Raw genomic sequence first — 19,693 nt, 5'->3', positions numbered from 1 at the left:
TTAATCAAAGTAGCCAGAACAAGCAAGGATATAGGCAGAGCTAGCATGTCCTTGCATGTTTCCGTAAGAGAACGCCTACTCTGAAGTGCGCGTGTGCAATAGCTCAATACGCCCTTGCGCTCCTAAAAAACGATTTTTTAAAAACTATGGCAAAGTCTACAAAGATTAGTCCACTCTGTTCGTAACAGATTCTAGTTTTGGAAAAATAAAACTATGTAGATCAAATGTTTCATCGATGAGAACATTTGCAGAATGTCGTCCAAAACCCATCTCCCTCCATCTTCTCCCACTGCCGGCCACTGGGTTTCCTCTCATTATCAGATTTGGTAGTAAGTGGAAACGCCAACTGGATGCTTCACATTTATACATCCGGTGAAATATCTGGCTCATTGTTTTATCTGTGTCGTCACATTCGTGAAACTAGATAGCTATAAACAAAGATGGTGGATTGTTAAAAATAATAATACTACCTGAAAGATAAGTAACATCTTTCATTTGTGGTACTACTCGCACAGCAGACAAAATGACAAAATTGGAATTGTTGAATATATTTCTTACGAAGAGATTAACCGCGGCTGCCGAGGAGATATTTGGGGCTGTGAAGGGTACTATAGTTGAGTACCAGACAGAAATCGTTCGCTCCAAGGAGGAGAACAATCGTCTCCGAAAGCTGCTGGATATCGCTGTTCAGCGCGTTCTACTTCAAACAGGTAACTAGCTAAGTAACGCTAGGATATGAACCTACTTTTATTTCTCAAAACGAGGGAATTGTTTTGGTTGTTGCTAGACTCCACAAATAAATCTATACAAAATACCAGAATTGTTCTAATGGACTAACGTTACACTAGCCTGAGAATATGAAAAGCCGACCACAGTGCTGCCAACTTTGAAGAAAGCTTGGAGTGAGATTTTGCCTAGACGGGGCCTGTGAAATGTTACTGTTTTAAAGCTAATCTCCTGTAATTCTATGTATTTCGACATGGTTTAGGCCTATGACCAGGGTAAAAAAACAACAACAGGTCAGCTGTATTCAGAATGCTTTAAACAATAAATGAACACTCAAAATTCTACGACATTGTTACTTTTAGGTTTTGGGGGGGATGGAATTAAAAGTATGGCTTTTTTTTTTATTCTTTAGGTGGTTTGACACTTAAAAAAAAAAAAAATTCAGTAATGAAATTAGATGAGGAAACAGTGGGAAGGTCAGTGAGAATGCTCTGCACAGGAAATACTAATATTAATGGTTGATGGCAGTGGGTAACCAAATCATAGATTGCAGTTTTGTCGTAGACTGCTTTCAAGGTAAGGACACACACATTTAGTATTTTGGTGAACTCTTTAAAATAGTGCTGGATGAAAATCCTGCTTGCTCTCCTTGATCTATGTTTCCCAAATGCCTCCTTCACTCATGCTGCCAAACATACCCTCGTAAAACTGACCATCCTACCGATCCTTGACTTCGGCGATATAATTTACAAAATAGCCTCCAACACACTACTCAGCAAATTGGATGCAGTCTATCCGCCATCCGTTTTGCCACCAAAGCCACATATACTACCCACCACTGCAACCTCGCTACATATTCGTCGCCAAACCCACTGGCTCCAGGTCATCTATAAGTCTTTGCTAGGTAAAATCGAAGGTAAAGCTCCACCTTCTCAGCTCACTGGTCACCATAGCAACACCCACCCATAGCACACACTCCAGCAGGTATATTTCACTGGTCATCCCCAAAGCCAACACAAAAATCACTGAAGTTGGAGACTTATCTCCCTCACTAACTTTAAGCGTCAGCTGTCAGAGTAGCTTACCGATTACTGCAGCTGTACACAGCCCATCTGTAAATACCCCAACCAACTACCTACCTCATCCCAATATTTGTTTTTGTTTTTCTGCTCTTTTGCACACCATTATTTCTACTTGCACATCCTCATCTGCACATATCACTTCAGTGTAAATTGCTAAATTGTAATTACTTCGCCGCAATTGGCATATTTATTGCCTTACCTCCTTACTTAATTTGTATACAGATTTTTCTATTGTGTTATTGACTGTACGTTTGTTTAGCCCATGTGTTGTTTTTGTTGCACTGCTTTGCTTTATCTTGGCCAGGTTGCAGTTGTAAATGAGAACTTGTTCTCAACTGGCCTACCTGGTTAAATAAAGGTGAAATAAAAAATTAAATAAAATCCTGACCGGTTGCATCACCGCCCGGTATGGCAACTGCTCGGCATCTGACCATAAGGCGCTACAGAGGGTAGTGCGTACGGCCTAGTACATCACTGGGGCCAAGCTTCCTGTCATCCAGGACCTACAGTATCTCACAAAAGTGAGTACACCCTTCACATTTTTGTAAATATTTGTGTATATCTTTTCATGTGACAACACTGAAGAAATGACACTTTGCTACAATGTAAAGTAGTGAGTGTACAGCTTGTATAACAGTGTAAATTTGCTGTCCCCTCAAAATAACTCAACACACAGCCATTAATGTCTAAACCGCTGGTGACAAAAGTGAGTACACCCCTAAGTGAAAATGTCCAAATTGGGCCCAATTAGCCATTTTCCCTCCCCGGTGTCATTTAACTCGTTAGTGTTACAAGGTCTCAGGTGTGAATGGGGAACAGGTGTGTTAAATTTGGTGTCATCGCTCTCACACTCCCTCATACTGACTGGTCACTGGAAGTTCAACATGGTACCTCATGGCAAAGAACTCTGAGGATCTGAAAAAAAGAATTGTTGCTCTACATGAAGATGGCCTGGGCTATAAGAAGATTGCCAAGACCCTGAAACTGAGCTGCAGCACGGTGGCCAAGACCATACAGCGGTTTAACAGGACGGGTTCCACTCAGAACAGGCCTCGCCATGGTCGACCAAAGAAGTTGAGTGCACGTGCTCAGCGTCATATCCAGAGGTTGTCTTTGGGAAATAGACGTATGGGTGCTGCCGACATTGCTGCAGAGGTTGAAGGGGTGGGGGGTCAGCCTGTCAGTGCTCAGACCATACGCCGCACACTGCATCAAATTGGTCTGCATGACTGTTGTCCCAGAACGAAGCCTCTTCTAAAGATGATGCACAAGAAAGCCCACAAACAGTTTGCTGAAGACAAGCAGACTAAGGACATGGATTACTGGAACCTGTGGTCTGATGAGACCAAGATAAACTTATTTGGTTCAGATGGTGTCAAGCGTGTGTGGCGGCAACCAGGTGAGGAGTACAAAGACAAGTGTGTCTTGCCTACAGTCAAGCATGGTGGTGGGAGTGTCATGGTCTGGGGCTGCATGAGTGGTGCCGGCACTGGGGAGCTACAGTTCATTGAGGGAACTATGAATGCCAACATGTACTGTGACATACTGAAGCAAAGCATGATCCCCTCCCTTCGGAGACTGGACCGCAGGGCAGTATTCCAACATGATAACGACCCCAAACACACCTCCAAGACGACCACTGCCTTGCTAAAGAAGCTGAGGGTAAAGGTGATGGACTGGCCTAGCATGTCTCCAGACCTAAACCCTGTTGAGCATCTGTGGGGCATCCTCAAACGGAAGGTGGAGTGCAAGGTCTCTAACATCCACCAGCTCCGTGATGTCGTCATGGAGGAGTGGAAGAGGACTCCAGTGGCAACCTGTGAAGCTCTGGTGAACTCCATGCCCAAGAGGGTTAAGGCAGTGCTGGAAAATGATGGTGGCCACACAATATATTGACACATTGGGCCCAATTTGGATATTTTCACTTAGGGGTGTACTCACTTTTGATGCCAGCGGTTTAGACAATAATGGCTGTGTGTTGAGTTATTTTGAGGGGACAGCAAATTTACACTGTTATACAAGCTGTACACTCACTACTTTACATTGTAGCAAAGTGTCATTTCTTCAGTGTTGTCACATGAAAAGATGTACTCAAATATTTACAAAAATGTGAGGGGTGTACTCACTTTGGTGAGATACTGTATATACACTCCTCAAAAAAATAAAGGGAACACTAAAATAACACATCTTAGATCTGAATGAATGAAATAATCTTATTAAATACTTTTTTCTTTCCATAGTTGAATGTGCTGACAACAAAATCACACAAAAATAATCAATGGAAATCCAATTTATCAACCCATGGAGGTCTGGATTTGGAGTCACACTCAAAATTAAAGTGGAAAACCACACTACAGGCTGATCCAACTTTGATGTAATGTCCTTAAAACAAGTCAAAATGATGCTCAGTAGTGTGTGTGGCCTCCACGTGCCTGTATGACCTCCCTACAATGCCTGGGCATGCTCCTGATGAGGTGGCAGATGGTCTCCTGAGGGATCTCCTCCCAGACCTGGACTAAAGCATCCGCCAACTCCTGGACAGTCTGTGGTGCAACGTGGCATTGGTGGATGGAGCGAGACATGATGTCCCAGATGTGCTCAATTGGATTCAGGTCTGGGGAACGGGCGGGCCAGTCCATAGCATCAATGCCTTCCTCTTGCAGGAACTGCTGACACACTCCAGCCACATGAGGTCTAGCATTGTCTTGCATTAGGAGGAACCCAGGGCTAACCGCACCAGCATATGGTCTCACAAGGGGTCTGAGGATCTCATCTCGGTACCTAATGGCAGTCAGGCTATCTCTGGCGAGCACATGGAGGGCTGTGCGGCCCCCCCAAAGAAATGCCACCCCACACCATGACTGACCCACCACCAAACCGGTCATGCTGGAGGATGTTGCAGGCAGCAGAACGTTCTCCACGGCGTCTCCAGACTCTGTCACGTCTGTCACATGAACTCAGTGTGAACCTGCTTTCATCTGTGAAGAGCACAGGGCGCCAGTGGCGAATTTGCCAATCTTGGTGTTCTCTGGCAAATGCCAAACGTCCTGCACGGTGTTGGGCTGTAAGCACAACCCCCACCTGTGGACGTCGGGCCCTCATACCACCCTCATGGAATCTGTTTTATGACCGTTTGAGCAGACACATGCACATTTGTGGCCTGCTGGAGGTCATTTTGCAGGGCTCTGGCAGTGCTGCTCCTCCTTGCACAAAGGCGGAGGTAGCGGTCCTGCTGCTGGGTTGTTGCCCTCCTACGGCCTCTTCCACATCTCTTGATATACTGGCCTGTCTCCTGGTAGCGCCTCCATGCTCTGGACACTACGCTGACAGACACAGCAAACCTTCTTGCCACAGCTCGCATTGATGTGCCATCCTGGATGAGCTGCACTACCTGAGCCACTTGTGTGGGTTGTAGACTCCGTCTCATGCTACCACTAGAGTGAAAGCACCTCCAGCATTCAAAAGTGACCAAAACATCAGCCAGGAAGCATAGGAACTGAGAAGTGGTCTGTGGTCACCACCTGCAGAACCACTCCTTTATTGGGGGTGTCTTGCTAATTGCCTATAATTTCCACCTGTTGTCTATTCCATTTGCACAACAGCATGTGAAATGTATTGTCAATCAGTGTTGCTTCCTAAGTGGACAGTTTGAGTTCACAGAAGTGTGATTGACTTGGAGTTACATTGTGTTGTTTAAGTGTTCCCTTTATTTTTTTGAGCAGTGTACATAGGCAGTGTCAGAGACTCCTGTAAAATTGTCAGTTACTCCAGTCTCCCAGACTGTTTTCTCTGCTACCGCACGGCAAGCGGTACTGGAGCGCCAAGTCTAGGACCAAAAGGTTCCTTAACAGATTCTACCCCCAAGCCATAAGACTGCTGAACAATTAATCAGATGGCCACCGGACTATTACATTGACCCCCCCCCCCCCCCATTTGTTTTGCACACTGCTGCTACTCACTGTTCATTATCTATGCATAGTCACTTCACCCCTACCTACATGTACAAATTACTTCAACTAACCTGTACCCCCGCACACTGACTCGGTACCGGTACCCCCTGTATATAGCCTCGTTATTGTTATGTTATTGTGTTACTTTTAATTTTTTAACTTTAGTTTATTTGGTAAATATTTTCTTAACTCTTCTTGAACTGCACTGTTGGTTAAGGGCTTGTAAGTAAGCATTTCACAGTAAGGTCTACACTTGTTGTATTTGACGCTTGTGACAAATAGTTTGATAAAAACATTTTTAGACCGCTGCGCCACTTGGGAGGCCATATCTTTTTCAGAGCCAATCTGATTGGTCAAAAGACCAATTAGTGAAAAAAGACCAGTATTGGGCTGACTGTCTAAATGCAGCATTATAGGCTGACCACACCTTCTACATGGATTTCTAAATTTATTTTGCCTGCGCGAGCATCGCAAAATAAATGTAGAAATCCATGTTATTCAATTATTGCACCCACACTGCTCGCACGTGCCAACGAGCGTCTACGTTGCCAAGGGCTAAAATAGAAGTAATTCCTATTTCTGACGTGCTGCAAGTCCTGCCTCTCCCATTTCCTCATTGGTTTATAGAAGCTGGTACCCACATGCCATCTCCTCATTGGTTATACCCACGTGGGTGATTGAAAGATGAAATGTTTTGCTGGTTGTCGTGGTAATACTATGAAAGTGTAGATGCCGATCACCATATAAGTTCAAAGATGAAAAAGCCTGGAAGGAGGAGAGATACTAGAAACGATTCGGTTGACCGTTTTATGTGAGGATTAATTGTCGGAGTAGAGGACCTTGTGCGTTTCAGGTAAAATAACAACTCAATGTTTGTATCCCAGGACAAATTAGCTAGCAACAGCAAGCTAGCTAAAAAGGACAAATTAGCTAGCAAGTGCAAGCTAACTAGCTAAATTGCCATACATGTTTAATGCTTTTTAACCTGTCCCCAAATTAATGTCATTGGTTCAGAGTTTGTTTTGATATTTTAACCTGCGTGTCGTGATCGCCTTTGGTGTAGGGGGGACAAAATACATTTATGCACGATAGTGCACGATGGCGCACGCGTGCAGACGGTTTGGGTTCCGTGTAAGTGTATTGTTTTTGGCCAAATCATCCACTCTTCTACGCCTCCAATAAAATCACTCATTACTGCCACACGCAGGTCGGCTGATCCAGCAGCAGGAAAGGTCATTGATTTTGTCACCGACAACAGTTTGAACGTCATATCAATCTGTTGTTTCACCCATATATTACACGGAATGCAATAATATTTTATGTAAGTAGACAAGGATTCTATATTTCTAGATAGACTGAGTGATTTTACTGGCGGTGCAGAAGAGGTAGATCTGGCACATGGTCAAAAACAATTCTTAGATTCTTTCCAGACAAGCCATTTTTTTTCAGTTGCATTTAACTTTTTATTTAGAACTTTTTTGGAAGTACATACTGGACGTAAAGGCAGTAATGACAATGGTTGCTCTGCCACACTTGTCTTTGGTAAGTACCGAATGTATTTTGACATTTAGGCTTGCAAAGCTGGTGAATAGCAAGTTGAATGGCTGCTTCCTGGGCTTAAAGGAGAATCTCCATATTCAACGTCTCCTGTAAACCCAGATTCTGGTTCACATGCAGGCTACACATAGCACCACAGTACATGTATGACAAGATAGAATTGCCTTCAGCTGACTTTCTTCCTTTCCTTTCCCTCTAGACCACCATGCTATCCATCTCACTGAAGATGCATCTTCCCCTGAGCAGCAGCACTGTGAGCAGGAGTGGAGCCCCGGTCTGGGCCAGGACCCAGAGCCCACACAGGTTAAAGAGGAACAGGAGCTCAGAATCAGCCAGGAGGAAGACCAGCTTCAGGGTCTGGAGTCTGATACCAAAGGAGAGTCCATATTAACTGCTCCCTTTGTTAAAAGTAACTGTGATCAGGACCCAGCTCAGCCTTCACATCTTCTACATACCCAAACTGTGGACATCAGAGGAGACTCTTTAGCCAGAACCATATCTTCTAAGCAGATCAAAATAGAAAATGAAGAAGGCTACAGCACATCAGAACCAACCAGTGACTTACAGACCATCTTCAACGTGAATTCCGACTGTCTTGCAGCTTCGAGTGAAAACGGTGCCCAACCCAATATCAACAATAGAATTCAGAGAGAAGGACTCTCAGGATATAAGGCCCCACATCCACAGGGAACAAGCAGTGCATATGAAAGAGAAAGTATCGGTCTACACATAGATGTTAGAGGCCAGAACACCTCAAAGCTGCCTCAACAGAGATCCCCCTATCAACCCCAGGGCATACAGAGAGTGTATCGTTGCAGAGAGTGCGGGAAATGCTTCAGTTTCTCCTGTCAGTTAGAGGTCCACATGCGATGGCACACCAAGGAAAGACCATTCAGCTGCTCTGTGTGCAGAAAAGGCTTTACAACCATCAGCATGTTGAGGAGGCACCACCGCATTCACACTGGAGAGAAGCCCTTCCGCTGTCACATCTGTGGGAAATGTTTCAATCAGTCGGCTCACCTGAACACTCACTTTAAAATTCACCCAGGGGAGAGACCGCATGGCTGGAAAATGGCTCGGTCAAAACGTTAACAGCAGAGACATTTACGCTCTCTCGAAATTAAGTTCTGAGCACAGAAGGAGAGTGACATGTAAATCTGGGCAGTTTAATTATTGGCCAGGATTTAAAACACTAGAAGAATCAGTGATTGATGTTTGAACAATGCATTACAATACAGTGGGGAATGGGAATAACTTTGAGTAATGAAAATGTTACTGTTTTTCACTGATCCATGTGATTGTGTTGCTGCATGCGTCATCATCTGAAGCCATGCTTGGTTCAGTGCCAGCATGAGGATATGAATACTGCTAGTAGCTATATATATGTTCACTGATGTTGTTGTTTTTGTAATTACACTACACATTTTACAGGAAGCAGAGGATATCACCTGTTTTAGTAGATGCAGACCAATCAATTAATTTGATCATCCTCATCTATTTCCCCTTAGGACTTGGACATGACTGCTGGGCTGTATGACTATCCTATTAGGGTCTTGACAGTTATCCCTGATGAAATTACTGTGTAAAAATGTAGTGTTCTGTACTGAATGTTAACTGTTTTTAATAAATAATTGGTCAAATGTTTTAAGATCAGGATTATTTTATCTTCTACCATTCAGGCTGCAGTACTGTGTGTGGTGGGGGGGGCACCGTGTGTGGGTAGCACCGTGTGTGTGTGTGGGGGGGGCACCGTGTGTGTGTGTGTGGGGGGGGCACCGTGTGTGGGTATCAATGTGTGTGTGGGGGGGTAGCACCGTGGATGGGTAGCTGTGTGTGGGGTGGGTGAGTAGCACTGTGTGTGTGTGTGTGTGTGTGGGGTGGGTGGGTAGCATTGTGTGTATGGGATGGGAAGCACCGTGTGTGACTACCAATTTCAACCTAAAGCAGTGCCTCTGAGATACAGTATGTATGTTTAGATATCAGTTAGTATCTTTCAATCTAGTTTAAACTGACACATTTTCCCCACGCAAATCATGATTCCTCCAGTTTGAAACAAGCTCATATACCTTCTAAGTGATCCCATCTGATTGAAGTCTGCTGCATTCATGGCACGGATGCGGTTTCTCCTCTAGGTGAGTCTTCATATGCACGGTCAGGGCTTCACTCAGCGGAGACCTTGTGACATTCATCACAGCGATGTGGTTTCAACCCTCTGACTCGTCATACGTGTGGTCAGGGAAGCTCTTTCCACAAATATGGCAACGATGCAGCTTCTCCTTCGTGTGTGTCCGCATGCATCTGCAAGCTTCCTTTTCGACTGAAATGTTTACCACAATCTTGACACTGAAATGGTTTCTTCCCAGAAACTTGGTGTTTTTACATGAATGATGTTTAAAATCGTTTTCCACACAGGACACTGGCATGAGCCCTCACAATTTGCACTTTCAGGTTAGCCTTATAACAGGTACAAGTGTTTGTGCCCATTTTATATAACTGAATGTGTGACTAACTGCCTGCCTGTACAACATGGAGAGCTCACCCATTCATTGAATGCTGCAGTTCTGTGAGGTTAAACAAGACCTCTGCTCTGAACTTTGACATTGTTTTTGGTTACAGTATTTTAAACAGCAGGTGACTGTTTTCATCCCACTGTTTTCATAACTCAACTTTTTTTCTCCAAATAGTTTTTTTCCTCTATTGTATGCTTACTTGCTTTCTGGTTTTGTTTGACCTCTATAAATATTTTGGGAATTTCTCCCCCTTTTGCTTTGTTGCAATTTCTGTTTAACCCTCCGTAGTTGTTTCTTTTGCATTGTTTCTGCAATCTGCACTTTTCTTTGCTTTGTCATGTGTTGAGACTGAGGACTACTCTGGTTGAAGGTCCCGCTTTGGTCCATAAGAGCATTTGTTGCCCTCCACTGTTCCCTGGCTGTTTCGGACATCAATTCCATTGGAGGTTGATCCTTCTTCCCTTGAGCCCTTCTTTGATAACTAAAAGCAAAACAATAACTGATACCAGATGTAAATCACTCTACACTGACCATACAATTAACTAAAGTTGAAATGTACAATGAAATTCAGAAAATGCTACCATACTCTTCTCTTGGCAAGGTATTCCTCCGTTGCTAGAGGATCAGAATTTATCCGTGACCTGTGACCTGTGACGTGCAGCCCTCTCCTTGCTGGATGAAGGCGTCTTTTTTTTTTTTAAGGCTGAACTTTTTTTTCTTTCTTATTAACTGTATGGACAAGTGTCAATACTTGCAGTTTTCTTATGAACGACACCAATATCCCATTTTAGTTGTTCAAATTCAACCGTGGACAGTTGCCCAATATATTTTCACCCTTTTGATATGCAAAAACTGTACAAATGTATCATTCTTTGTGATACATTTATACAGTGCCAAACAGAAGAGAACATATAGAAATGTGTTGTAATAAGATTGTTTTTTATATATAAAATATTATCCTTGGACACAAAAATAGCAAATTGTCAATTACCCTCATTCATCAATCAATACATTAGATTAAATCAACTAACAGTAGTGACATGAGGAGAATGTCCTACATTGTTAAACTGTTCCTTCAGATATTCTGACTGAATCCTATTTCCCTCACAGAGCACCTCCAGCCTTGGGTCTTGTCTTCATATGCTCTGTTTGATGGAAGCCTTTATGCCAAACACGGCAACACAGTTCTTTACCATATGTGTATCCTCATATGTATGTCAATATCCCTTCCTAGGGAAAGATTTGCCACACCCATTGCAGCTAAAAAACTTCTCCCCTGTGTGAACTAGCTGGTGGATGTTTAGTCTATTCTGAGCTATAAAACTGGTCACACAGTAAGCATGTATATGGTCAGCATGTGAGCATGTCCACTTCCCTCCATGTATTGGACAGTGAAGCTCACATTTTAATATCGGCTCCATACGCCAGCATTTTGTATTTGGGATCAAATGTTCCATATGAGGCGACAGTACAGAATGTCACCTTTATATTTGAGGGCATTTTCATATGTTTTGTCATTTAAAAATGAAAGCATGAAATGTATCAAGTTCCCCAATTTGAATAAGTATTTCACTTCTATTAGTCAAAAGTTATTTTGTCCCAAATATTTATCCCCTGTATGTATTTGCATGTCTTTGACAGTATTCCTCTGTAAGGAAACATTTACTGCACACATGGCAGTTAAACGGTTTCTCCCCAGAGATCTTTTGTTTTCTCAGAGTTGATGTACAACTATCGACACATTCACTGTTTTTATTCTGAGCTGGAGAACAGTCTGAATTTACTGGAGAGGGGCTGTAATTCACTGTTTGGTTCTGATACTCCATAGCCCTCTCCATGTTCTATTTGGATCTCTTCTGTTGTTTTAGTGGGTAGTAAGTCATTCTCCACGGTTTGGGTTTGGTGAATACTTGAGGGCTGGGGTGGGTACTGATCCCAATCACTTTTCACAAAGGGAGAAGTTAATATGAATCTTTGGTATCAGACTCCAGCCTCTGAATCTGCTCTTTCTCCTGACCAATCCCAAACAACTCCTGTTCCTCTTCAACCTGTGTTGGCTCTGGGTCCTCCTGCCCCAGACCTGGGATCCACTCCTGCTCACAGTGCTGCTCCTCAGGGGGAACTTCTGCTTCTCGGACAGTGAGAGTTACTAGCTGCTGGGGATCTGTAGAGATGAAAAAATAAATATCTCGAACTATATTATGATATATAGTTATTTTCATCTGACACTGAAGATCCGACTGCGCACATGCACGTCTGGTCACAATATTGTATGGTTTATCTGAAACGTCTTTATGATATGTGAAGGTAAAAAGTTATGGAAACATCAGTATACGCTACAGACCTGCTTTATATTACTATGTCAGGCTGTGTGATGACATCTAACGTTAGTAACGTTAGCCTTTGTAGACGTTCGATCTCTTTCTTTGATCGGGAGATGTCTTACTCGTACTCCGATATCGTTTTAACCACGGCCCTAAACATTTCAAAAGCTGCTTCTGTTAATTGCTCGGTAACAAACACATTCAGCAGATGTAGTTTAGACATTATGATAGTGTACAAAAAAATGTCCAGAGAAATGCTGTCCTACGGTATGTGGTAGTAAACAGTGCATGCTTCCTTACCGCTCTTTGTTCATTGGTCGCTATTGGTATACCGCCACCTGTCGGACTGGAGTGAGATAAAGCCATAAACAAACCAACCACACATTTTGGATGGATGCAGCGCTGAGTAATCCTAAATGTAATATGACTTAACCTTACTCTTTAATATTCCACATATTTTTGACAGCACTTACGTTTGTAGACATCCATTCATTGACAGCAACATTATCGTAATCAACCCACACAAAAGGGGGCGGTATTGCAATCTCTGCTACTCTTGTGACGTTCATCCGCTTTCCTTTCCCAGTCTATGGTTCACGGTTTACACACACAACATAATACTACTAATCCACGTGAGTTAAACAATAGGAACTGATACACGTTCATTCTACAAAATGTCCAAACTTCATCTGCTGAATGTGTTTCTTACCGAGCGATTGACAGCGGCGGCTGTTGAGATATTTGTGGTCGTAGAAAAAACGGTATCAGAGTACCAGGAAGAAATCTCCCGTTCAAAGGAGGAGATCGATCGTCTACGGATGCTGCTGGATGTCGTTATCCAACCAAAGATACATTTGCATAAAGCAGGTTGGTAGCGACTATCACATCAATCAAGCAGGCAAGCCACATTGCCAATAAACAACCAATAGACAATTGTTTCTTGAAAATAATGTCATGATCGATTGTAATATAATGATTGATTGATTGACTTTCCTTTTCCTTTTAGATCCCCAGCAGCTAATACTCCCTGTCCCTGAAGAGGAGGAGCAGCAGCACTGTGAGCAGGAGTGGTGGTGCACCAGTCTGGGGCAGGAGGACCCAGAGCCCACTCAGATTAAAGAGGAACAGGAGGAGTTTGGGACAGGTCAGGAGGAAGAGCAGCTTCAGGGGCTGGAGTCTGATATCAAAGAGTTCATAAACAATCCTTCCTTTGTGAAAAGTGACTGTGATCAGGACCCACCTCAGCTCTCACATCTTTACCAAACCCAAACGGCGGAGAACAGAGAGAGGGATCATATGAGGACACACACTGGAGAAAAACAATATCAGTGTAGTGAATGTGGCAAATGCTTCAGCCAGAAGATATGCCTGGAAGAACATATGGTGACTCACAAAAGAGAGAAACCACATCAATGTGAAGACTGTGGTAAATTTTTTAGCCTCAAGCATAACTTAACAGTCCATATGAGGATACACACGGGAGAGAAACCATATCAGTGCAAAGAATGTGGCAAATGCTTTGGTTACACCAAATCCCTGGCAAAGCATATGAGGAGTCATACAGGAGAGAGACCATATCAGTGTTGTTATTGTGGCAAATGCTTCACTCAGAAGTTTAGCCTGAAAGAACATATTAGTATTCACACAGGTGAGAAACCATATAAGTGCCCCATGTGTGTAAAATGCTTCAGGGCAGCACGATTTCTAAAACAGCACCAACAGATTCACAGAGAACAACCACGTTGCTGACTTTTTGTGGTTAATGCTTCACTTGTAAGAACTGAGGATGAGGATGAACACAGAGTGAGAAACATGACATTGCTGCTTAGGGCAAAATCTTTCTCTCACTTGTGCAGTAAGACCTTTCGATAGTAAAAAGATGATGTTTCATAACCCATCTGAGCATGGCACAAAAGTGGATAGTATGTTTTGTAGAACTAGTATTTTTAGTTTACACAGTAAGCTTTTAAAGTTTTTCCCAACATATGAGTCCCCCATTTGGATTACACCTTAAAGTCACAGCAAACTAGTACATTGGTGTTATCTATATACATAAAGGATGTTTACATTTTGATGGGAAAGTGCTTCAGATTTGAAGACATGCTACCTTATACCTGTAGTGGCAGGACAAACAAACCCATCAGGTCAATGATCTTGGTTAAATATACGGTGCCTTTGGAAAGTATTCAGACCCCTTGACTTTTTCCACATTTTGTTACGTTACAGCCTTATTCTAAAATTGATTAAGTAAATACAAATCCTTAGCAATCTACACACAATACCCCATAATGATAAAGCGAGAACACGTTTTTTGAAATTTTAGCAAATAAAAAAAAGAATACATTTTTTACATAAGTATTCAGAGCCTTTGCTATGAGACTCAAAATTGAGATTAGTTACATCCTGTTTCCATTGATCATCCTTTAGATGTTTCTACAACTTGATTGGAGTCCACCTGTGGTAAGTTCAATTGATTGGACATGATTTGGAAATACTTTCTATATAAGGTCCCACAGTTGACAGTGCATGTCAGAGCAAAAACCAAGCCATGAGGTCAAAGGAATTGTCCATAGAGCTCCAAAACAGGATTGTGTCGAGGCACCGATCTGGGGAAGGGTACCAAAAAAATTCTGCACCATTAAAGGTCCCCAGAACACAGTGGCCTCCATCGTTATTAAATGGAAGAAGTTTGGAACCACCAAGACTCATCCTAGAGCTGGCCGCCCGCCCAAACTGAGCAATCAGGGGACAAGGGTCTTGTTCAGTGAGGTGACCAAGAACACGATGGTCACTCTGACAGAGATCCAGAGTTCCTCTGTGGAGATAGAACCTTCCAGAAGGACAACCATCTCTGCAGCATTCTATCAATCAGGCCTTTATGGTAGAGTGACCAGACGGAAGCCACTCCTCAGTGAAAGGCACATGACAGCCTGCTTGGAGTTTGCCAAAAGGCACCTAAATACTCAGACCAAGCTTGTTTTTGCTTTGTCATTATGGGGTATTGTGTGTAGATTGATGAGGATAAAAAAAAAAAATGTAAACACATTTTTAGAATAAGGCTGTAGCCAACAAAATGTGAAAAAAGTAAACAGGTCTGAAAACTTTCCAAAGGCATTTTATATTGTGAATGTATTGAGGAATAAACATGCACAACATTGTAGAAGCCCAAAATAGTGTGCCTAACAGAACCATACATTTTTAAGCATATGTAGTTGCCATCTCATTTAGTTTTGAATTATACACAAAGCATATCAGTGACTGTCTTCTAGCTGTACTGAAAGCAGCACATATTTGGTTTCAACAAGGCTCCTTGTTCAAATGTTGGAGTGTCACCTCACCAGCTCTAGTCTGCCATTACCTCTAATGTCTGTGTAGTGGGTTTGACACCACTGCATGGTGTTCTTTCTCATAAACCTGACATTGCCCCAGTCCATGTAATGTCATGCTATGTTGTTGTGAGCATCTTAGAGTGGATTGGTATATCATGCTTCTTGTAAATAAAGCTTTTTATTTTTAATAATTTGATTTCATTTCAGGCTTTGTTAAAGAAGGCCATTTTTTTTCTCTCAAATAAATATAGGTTCTCAACCTTTATTTATTATTATAAATACTATCAGGTACAGATGTATGATATTTCACATTACTGCATAACTTTTGCTGTGTGTTGGATTGGCATATCCCAAAAACATTCCTTATCCCAGATACTTCAACTGGTGACTATCGCGGAGAATAAACATGTTTCTGCATAAATCTGATTTATTGACAGTACAAACAATTGGGTTAGAGTGCTCCTTTTTCTTTATTCTCCCGGATAGTCACCAGTTTAAGTATCCTGAGGTATGGAATGTTTTGGGGATTTTCAAGTCCCTCAGTCGAGCACCGGGTCCCCCCTTTTTCGTTTCAATTGGGCTGAAGCGTGTTTGGGTATACCTTTTTTCTTTAGAGCGGCATCTGTTTTGGGACCAACAGTATCCAGGAGATGGCGGTGTTTTGCGTGTACTTCTCGCATTAATTCATGTCACAATATTATATCATATCAGTTAGAAAACAATGTAAACAAAATCATTGATTGAGTTAATAAAGCAGCATACTCCACACCTCTGGTATTATTGTTTTGGTATTTTTTTTGTTGAGTAAGGCAGCTTCAGAATGCAGCTTTTTTAGCCTCGCTCACTACGTTTACTGCGTTCTGTGGCGAAGGGACAGCCAGATGGTGCGTTCGTAAATTCACTCTGGCTATCTACTCCAATATCAGAGCACTCTCGTCTGAATAACTGATTCATTTACGAAGGTTCAACACCCGTTGAATATGGCCAGTGTCAATAAACGTTGGCAAAAAAAGAGTAATTAAATTGTTGCCAGCAGCACAGATACAGTAATCAACGCTCTGGATAACATAAAAACAGCCTAACCAGCTCTGCTAGGGCGAGTAAAATGGTCCGAGTGAGGTGTTCTCTCATTTGTCTGGAAGTAGTTAGCTAGTTAGCCAACATTTAGCCAGTAAGCTTGGGTGCTTGACTGCCATTGTAAGGTCAGAACGCTCAGAACAACCCTACTCCTCGGCCAGAGCATCCAGTGTGCACTCCGAGAGCTTAATGAGGGCAAGGTGCCTGTCAAATTATAATCAACTACATTTAAGGACGACAGCCCAGGTACCAGCAATTGCACACTTACAGTGCCTTCAGAAAGTATTCAGACCCCTTGACTTTTTACACATTTTGTTACGTTACAGTCATATTTTAAAATTGATCAAATAACAAAGAAATCCTCAGCAGTTGGACATGAGGTGACCGGAGGTGACCGAGAACCCAATGGTCACTCTGACAGAGCTCTAGAGTTCCTCTGGACAACCATCTCCGCAGCACTCCACCAATCAGGTCTTTATGGTAGAGTGGCCAGGCGGAAGCCACTCCTCAGTAAAAGGCACATGACAGCCCGCTTGGAGTTTGCCAAAAGGCACCTAAAGACTCAGACCATGAGAAACAAGATTCTCTGGTCTGATAAAATCAAGATTGAACTCTTTGGCCTGAATGCCAAGCGTCACGTCTGGAGGAAACCTGGCACCATCCCTACGGTGAAGCATGGTGGTGGCAGCATCATGCTGTGGGGATGTTTTTTAGTGGCAGGGACTGGGAGACTAGTCAGGATCGAGGCAAAGATGAACGGAGCAAAGTACAGAGAGATCCTTGATGAAAACCTGTTCCAGAGCGCTCAGGACCTCAGACTGGGGCGAAGATTCACTTTCCAACAGGACTATGACCATAAGCACACAGCCAAGACAACGCAGGAATGGCTTCGGGACAAGTCTCTGAATGTCCTTGAGTGTCCTAGCCAGAGTCCGGACTTGAACCCGATCAAACATCTCTGGAGAGACCTGAAAATAGCTGTGCAGCGATGCTCCCCATCCAACCTGACAGAGCTTGAGAGGATCTGCAGAGAAGAATGGGAGAAACTCCCCAAATACAGGTGTGCCAAGCTTGTAGCGTCATACCCAAGAAGACTCGAGGCTGTAATTGCTGCCAACGGTGCTTCAACAAAGTACTGAGTAAAGGGTATGAATACTTATGTAAATGTGATATTTTTATTTTTTATTTTTAATAAATTAGCAAAAATGTCTAAAAAACAGTTTTTGCTTCATCATTATGGGGTATTGTGTGTGGATTGATGATTTTGTAAATTTTTTTAATACATTTTAGAATAAGGTTGAACCTAACAAAATGTGGAAAAAGTCAAGGGGTCTGAATACTTTCCGAAGGCACTGTACATGTCATTTGTAGTGAAAATCGACAATTTGGTCAAATTCACACTGGTTAATAATACTATCACAGAACCATTATTTCTGGAACTTAGACAACCATCTGAGACTGACATATGTCTGCTTTAATACATACAGAAGCATGAATACACACATTAATAAATATTCCTTTCAGGTAAACTTATCTCATCAAATAAATTACATGTGGTAACAGAAATGTAACATATCATCTGTACTGCAACCTTTACACATTTTCATATAAACATATATATGACTGTGTTATCTGTCTGTGTGAGTTGTGTGTGAGTTGTGCTTGAGTTCTTCCAGCCAGTCCAGTAGAGAGTCCAGCTCTCCTATAGCCTTTACTGCTGCCTGGTAGATCTCCAGCTACAGGATGGAGAGTTGAGGATCGAGAGATGAGGGGTGGTAGAATGGAGAGGTGAGGGGGAGAGGAGGGATAAATGAGGGGAGAGGATGGATAGATGAGGTTGAGAAAAGAGGGGGAGAGGAGGGAGAGATGAGGGTGAGAGGATGGAGAAGAGGCGGAGAGAGGTTAACATTGGATCTTATTGATTCATCTCCTCTCTCTCACTCTCCTCTCTTGGACTGTCTAAGCCTCTTTCACCATACACTCGCCAAACAGTATTTTCTCTATTTCGCTCTCTCTCTATATTTATATGTATATTTATATGTCAGTGTGTGTAGTTACCTTGTCAAACTGGGCCTGTAGGGAGTCCATTTTTCTCCTGGTGTCTTCTCCGCAGTGGCAGTGCTGGAGGACATAAAGAGATGTCATTAGATAACTATAGTAGTAGCTTTTGTTTATGTGTGAGATTTTAGGTGTAAAATGTGTGCTGTTGTGTGTTAATATGTATGTGTGTGTGCATGTGTGCATGCCTGAGTGTGTGCGTGTCTTACACAGTGCCTCAGGTCCTTGTTGATTGTGAGGAAACTATTAGCGAGAGCGCTGGTTGAGCGTCGGTGCAGTGGCTGAGACAAGCCGTGGCTAACAAACACTCTCTCCACATAAAAACGCAGCAATAGACGCAGGAAACAACAGTGCTCCCCCTCCTGAAAGGGAGGACACACTACATGTTACATTTACTGCAGCACGTTGTTAAAGAAATGTTCCAAATTATATCATGCTGCTAGGTTATGAGGGTTTACTGTATTTTTTGTACAGATACATGTATGTGTTTTTTTGCACCAGGAAAAGTCCTCCCGTAATGGACAACACTAGACTGAGTGCCTTTTAAAGAACATTGATATGCAAATTAAGGTAGTGAGAACAATTTACCTGTATGTTACTCATCATGTCTCCCCTCAGCAGTCTCACTCCCATCTGACTGTCTGCTGCTATCTGCACACATTTAACCGACAACAACACAGTCAATACAAAATTCTATTCACTCTAATAAAATATTTATATGTAAAACAGACAGTGTGACAGAGAGTGAGAAGAGAGAGAGTAAAAGAGAGGTAGAGACTGAGAGCCTCAGGGTAGGCTTCTTGTTCTAATACAGTGACATGGAAATGACTGTGTTTGTGTGTGTGTTTGTGTGCTCACCACAGAGCTCCGTATCTCTGTGTAGTGCTTGCGTAGTTCGTGAGTGTGTACGGTGACAGAGCAGGTTCCCAGGTGTGTGCCATGTCCCAAGCCACACCCACTGAGACACGCTAACAGGAAGAGGAGCCTGGGGAGGGTGGGGCTTAACAGCAGCTTCATCTCTATGTCAACCTAGAGACAGACAGAGCATCACTTAGAAAGTAAACTCACACACCTTACGTA

The 19,693-nt window shown here is 42.8% G+C and overlaps 3 protein-coding genes and 1 long non-coding RNA gene across 5 annotated transcripts; 2 read left to right on the top strand and 2 right to left on the bottom strand.

The window, feature by feature from the left end:
- The first annotated feature begins 334 nt into the window (after positions 1-334).
- Positions 335-8,963, top strand: LOC106583517 (zinc finger and SCAN domain-containing protein 21). Its single transcript, XM_014167795.2, has 2 exons — positions 335-710; positions 7,515-8,963. Exons 1-2 carry the CDS (start codon positions 524-526, stop codon positions 8,405-8,407), a joined length of 1,080 nt encoding a protein of 359 aa, XP_014023270.1. The 5' UTR covers positions 335-523; the 3' UTR covers positions 8,408-8,963.
- A 1,784-nt stretch (positions 8,964-10,747) lies between these two features.
- Positions 10,748-12,783, bottom strand: LOC106583519 (uncharacterized). Of its 2 annotated transcripts, XR_001323537.2 has the most exons (4): positions 12,623-12,783; positions 12,450-12,495; positions 12,170-12,301; positions 10,748-11,989 (listed from the first exon to the last, which is right to left on the bottom strand). It is a non-coding gene; the product is annotated as an uncharacterized lncRNA (long non-coding RNA). The 2 variants fall into 2 exon arrangements; XR_001323538.2 differs by lacking the exons at positions 12,450-12,495; positions 12,623-12,783 and having other exon boundaries at positions 12,170-12,443.
- On the top strand, positions 12,735-14,509 carry LOC106583518 (zinc finger protein 184). Its single transcript, XM_014167797.2, has 2 exons — positions 12,735-13,016; positions 13,156-14,509. The coding sequence occupies exons 1-2, from the start codon at positions 12,824-12,826 to the stop codon at positions 13,896-13,898; spliced, it is 936 nt and encodes a 311-aa protein (XP_014023272.1). The 5' UTR covers positions 12,735-12,823; the 3' UTR covers positions 13,899-14,509.
- A 3,499-nt stretch (positions 14,510-18,008) lies between these two features.
- il19l (interleukin 19 like) lies at positions 18,009-19,630 on the bottom strand. The gene is made up of 5 exons (XM_014167510.2): positions 19,472-19,630; positions 19,202-19,264; positions 18,823-18,975; positions 18,614-18,676; positions 18,009-18,291 (listed from the first exon to the last, which is right to left on the bottom strand). The coding sequence occupies exons 1-5, from the start codon at positions 19,628-19,630 to the stop codon at positions 18,184-18,186; spliced, it is 546 nt and encodes a 181-aa protein (XP_014022985.1). The 3' UTR covers positions 18,009-18,183.
- Positions 19,631-19,693: the final 63 nt, after the last annotated feature.

Source organism: Salmo salar, chromosome ssa22 (assembly GCF_905237065.1).
Source record: "Salmo salar chromosome ssa22, Ssal_v3.1, whole genome shotgun sequence".
Lineage (NCBI taxonomy): Eukaryota > Metazoa > Chordata > Actinopteri > Salmoniformes > Salmonidae > Salmo > Salmo salar.
The sequence above is the reverse complement of the archived record's forward strand: the minus strand, read 5'-3'. Positions and strand labels throughout refer to the sequence as shown.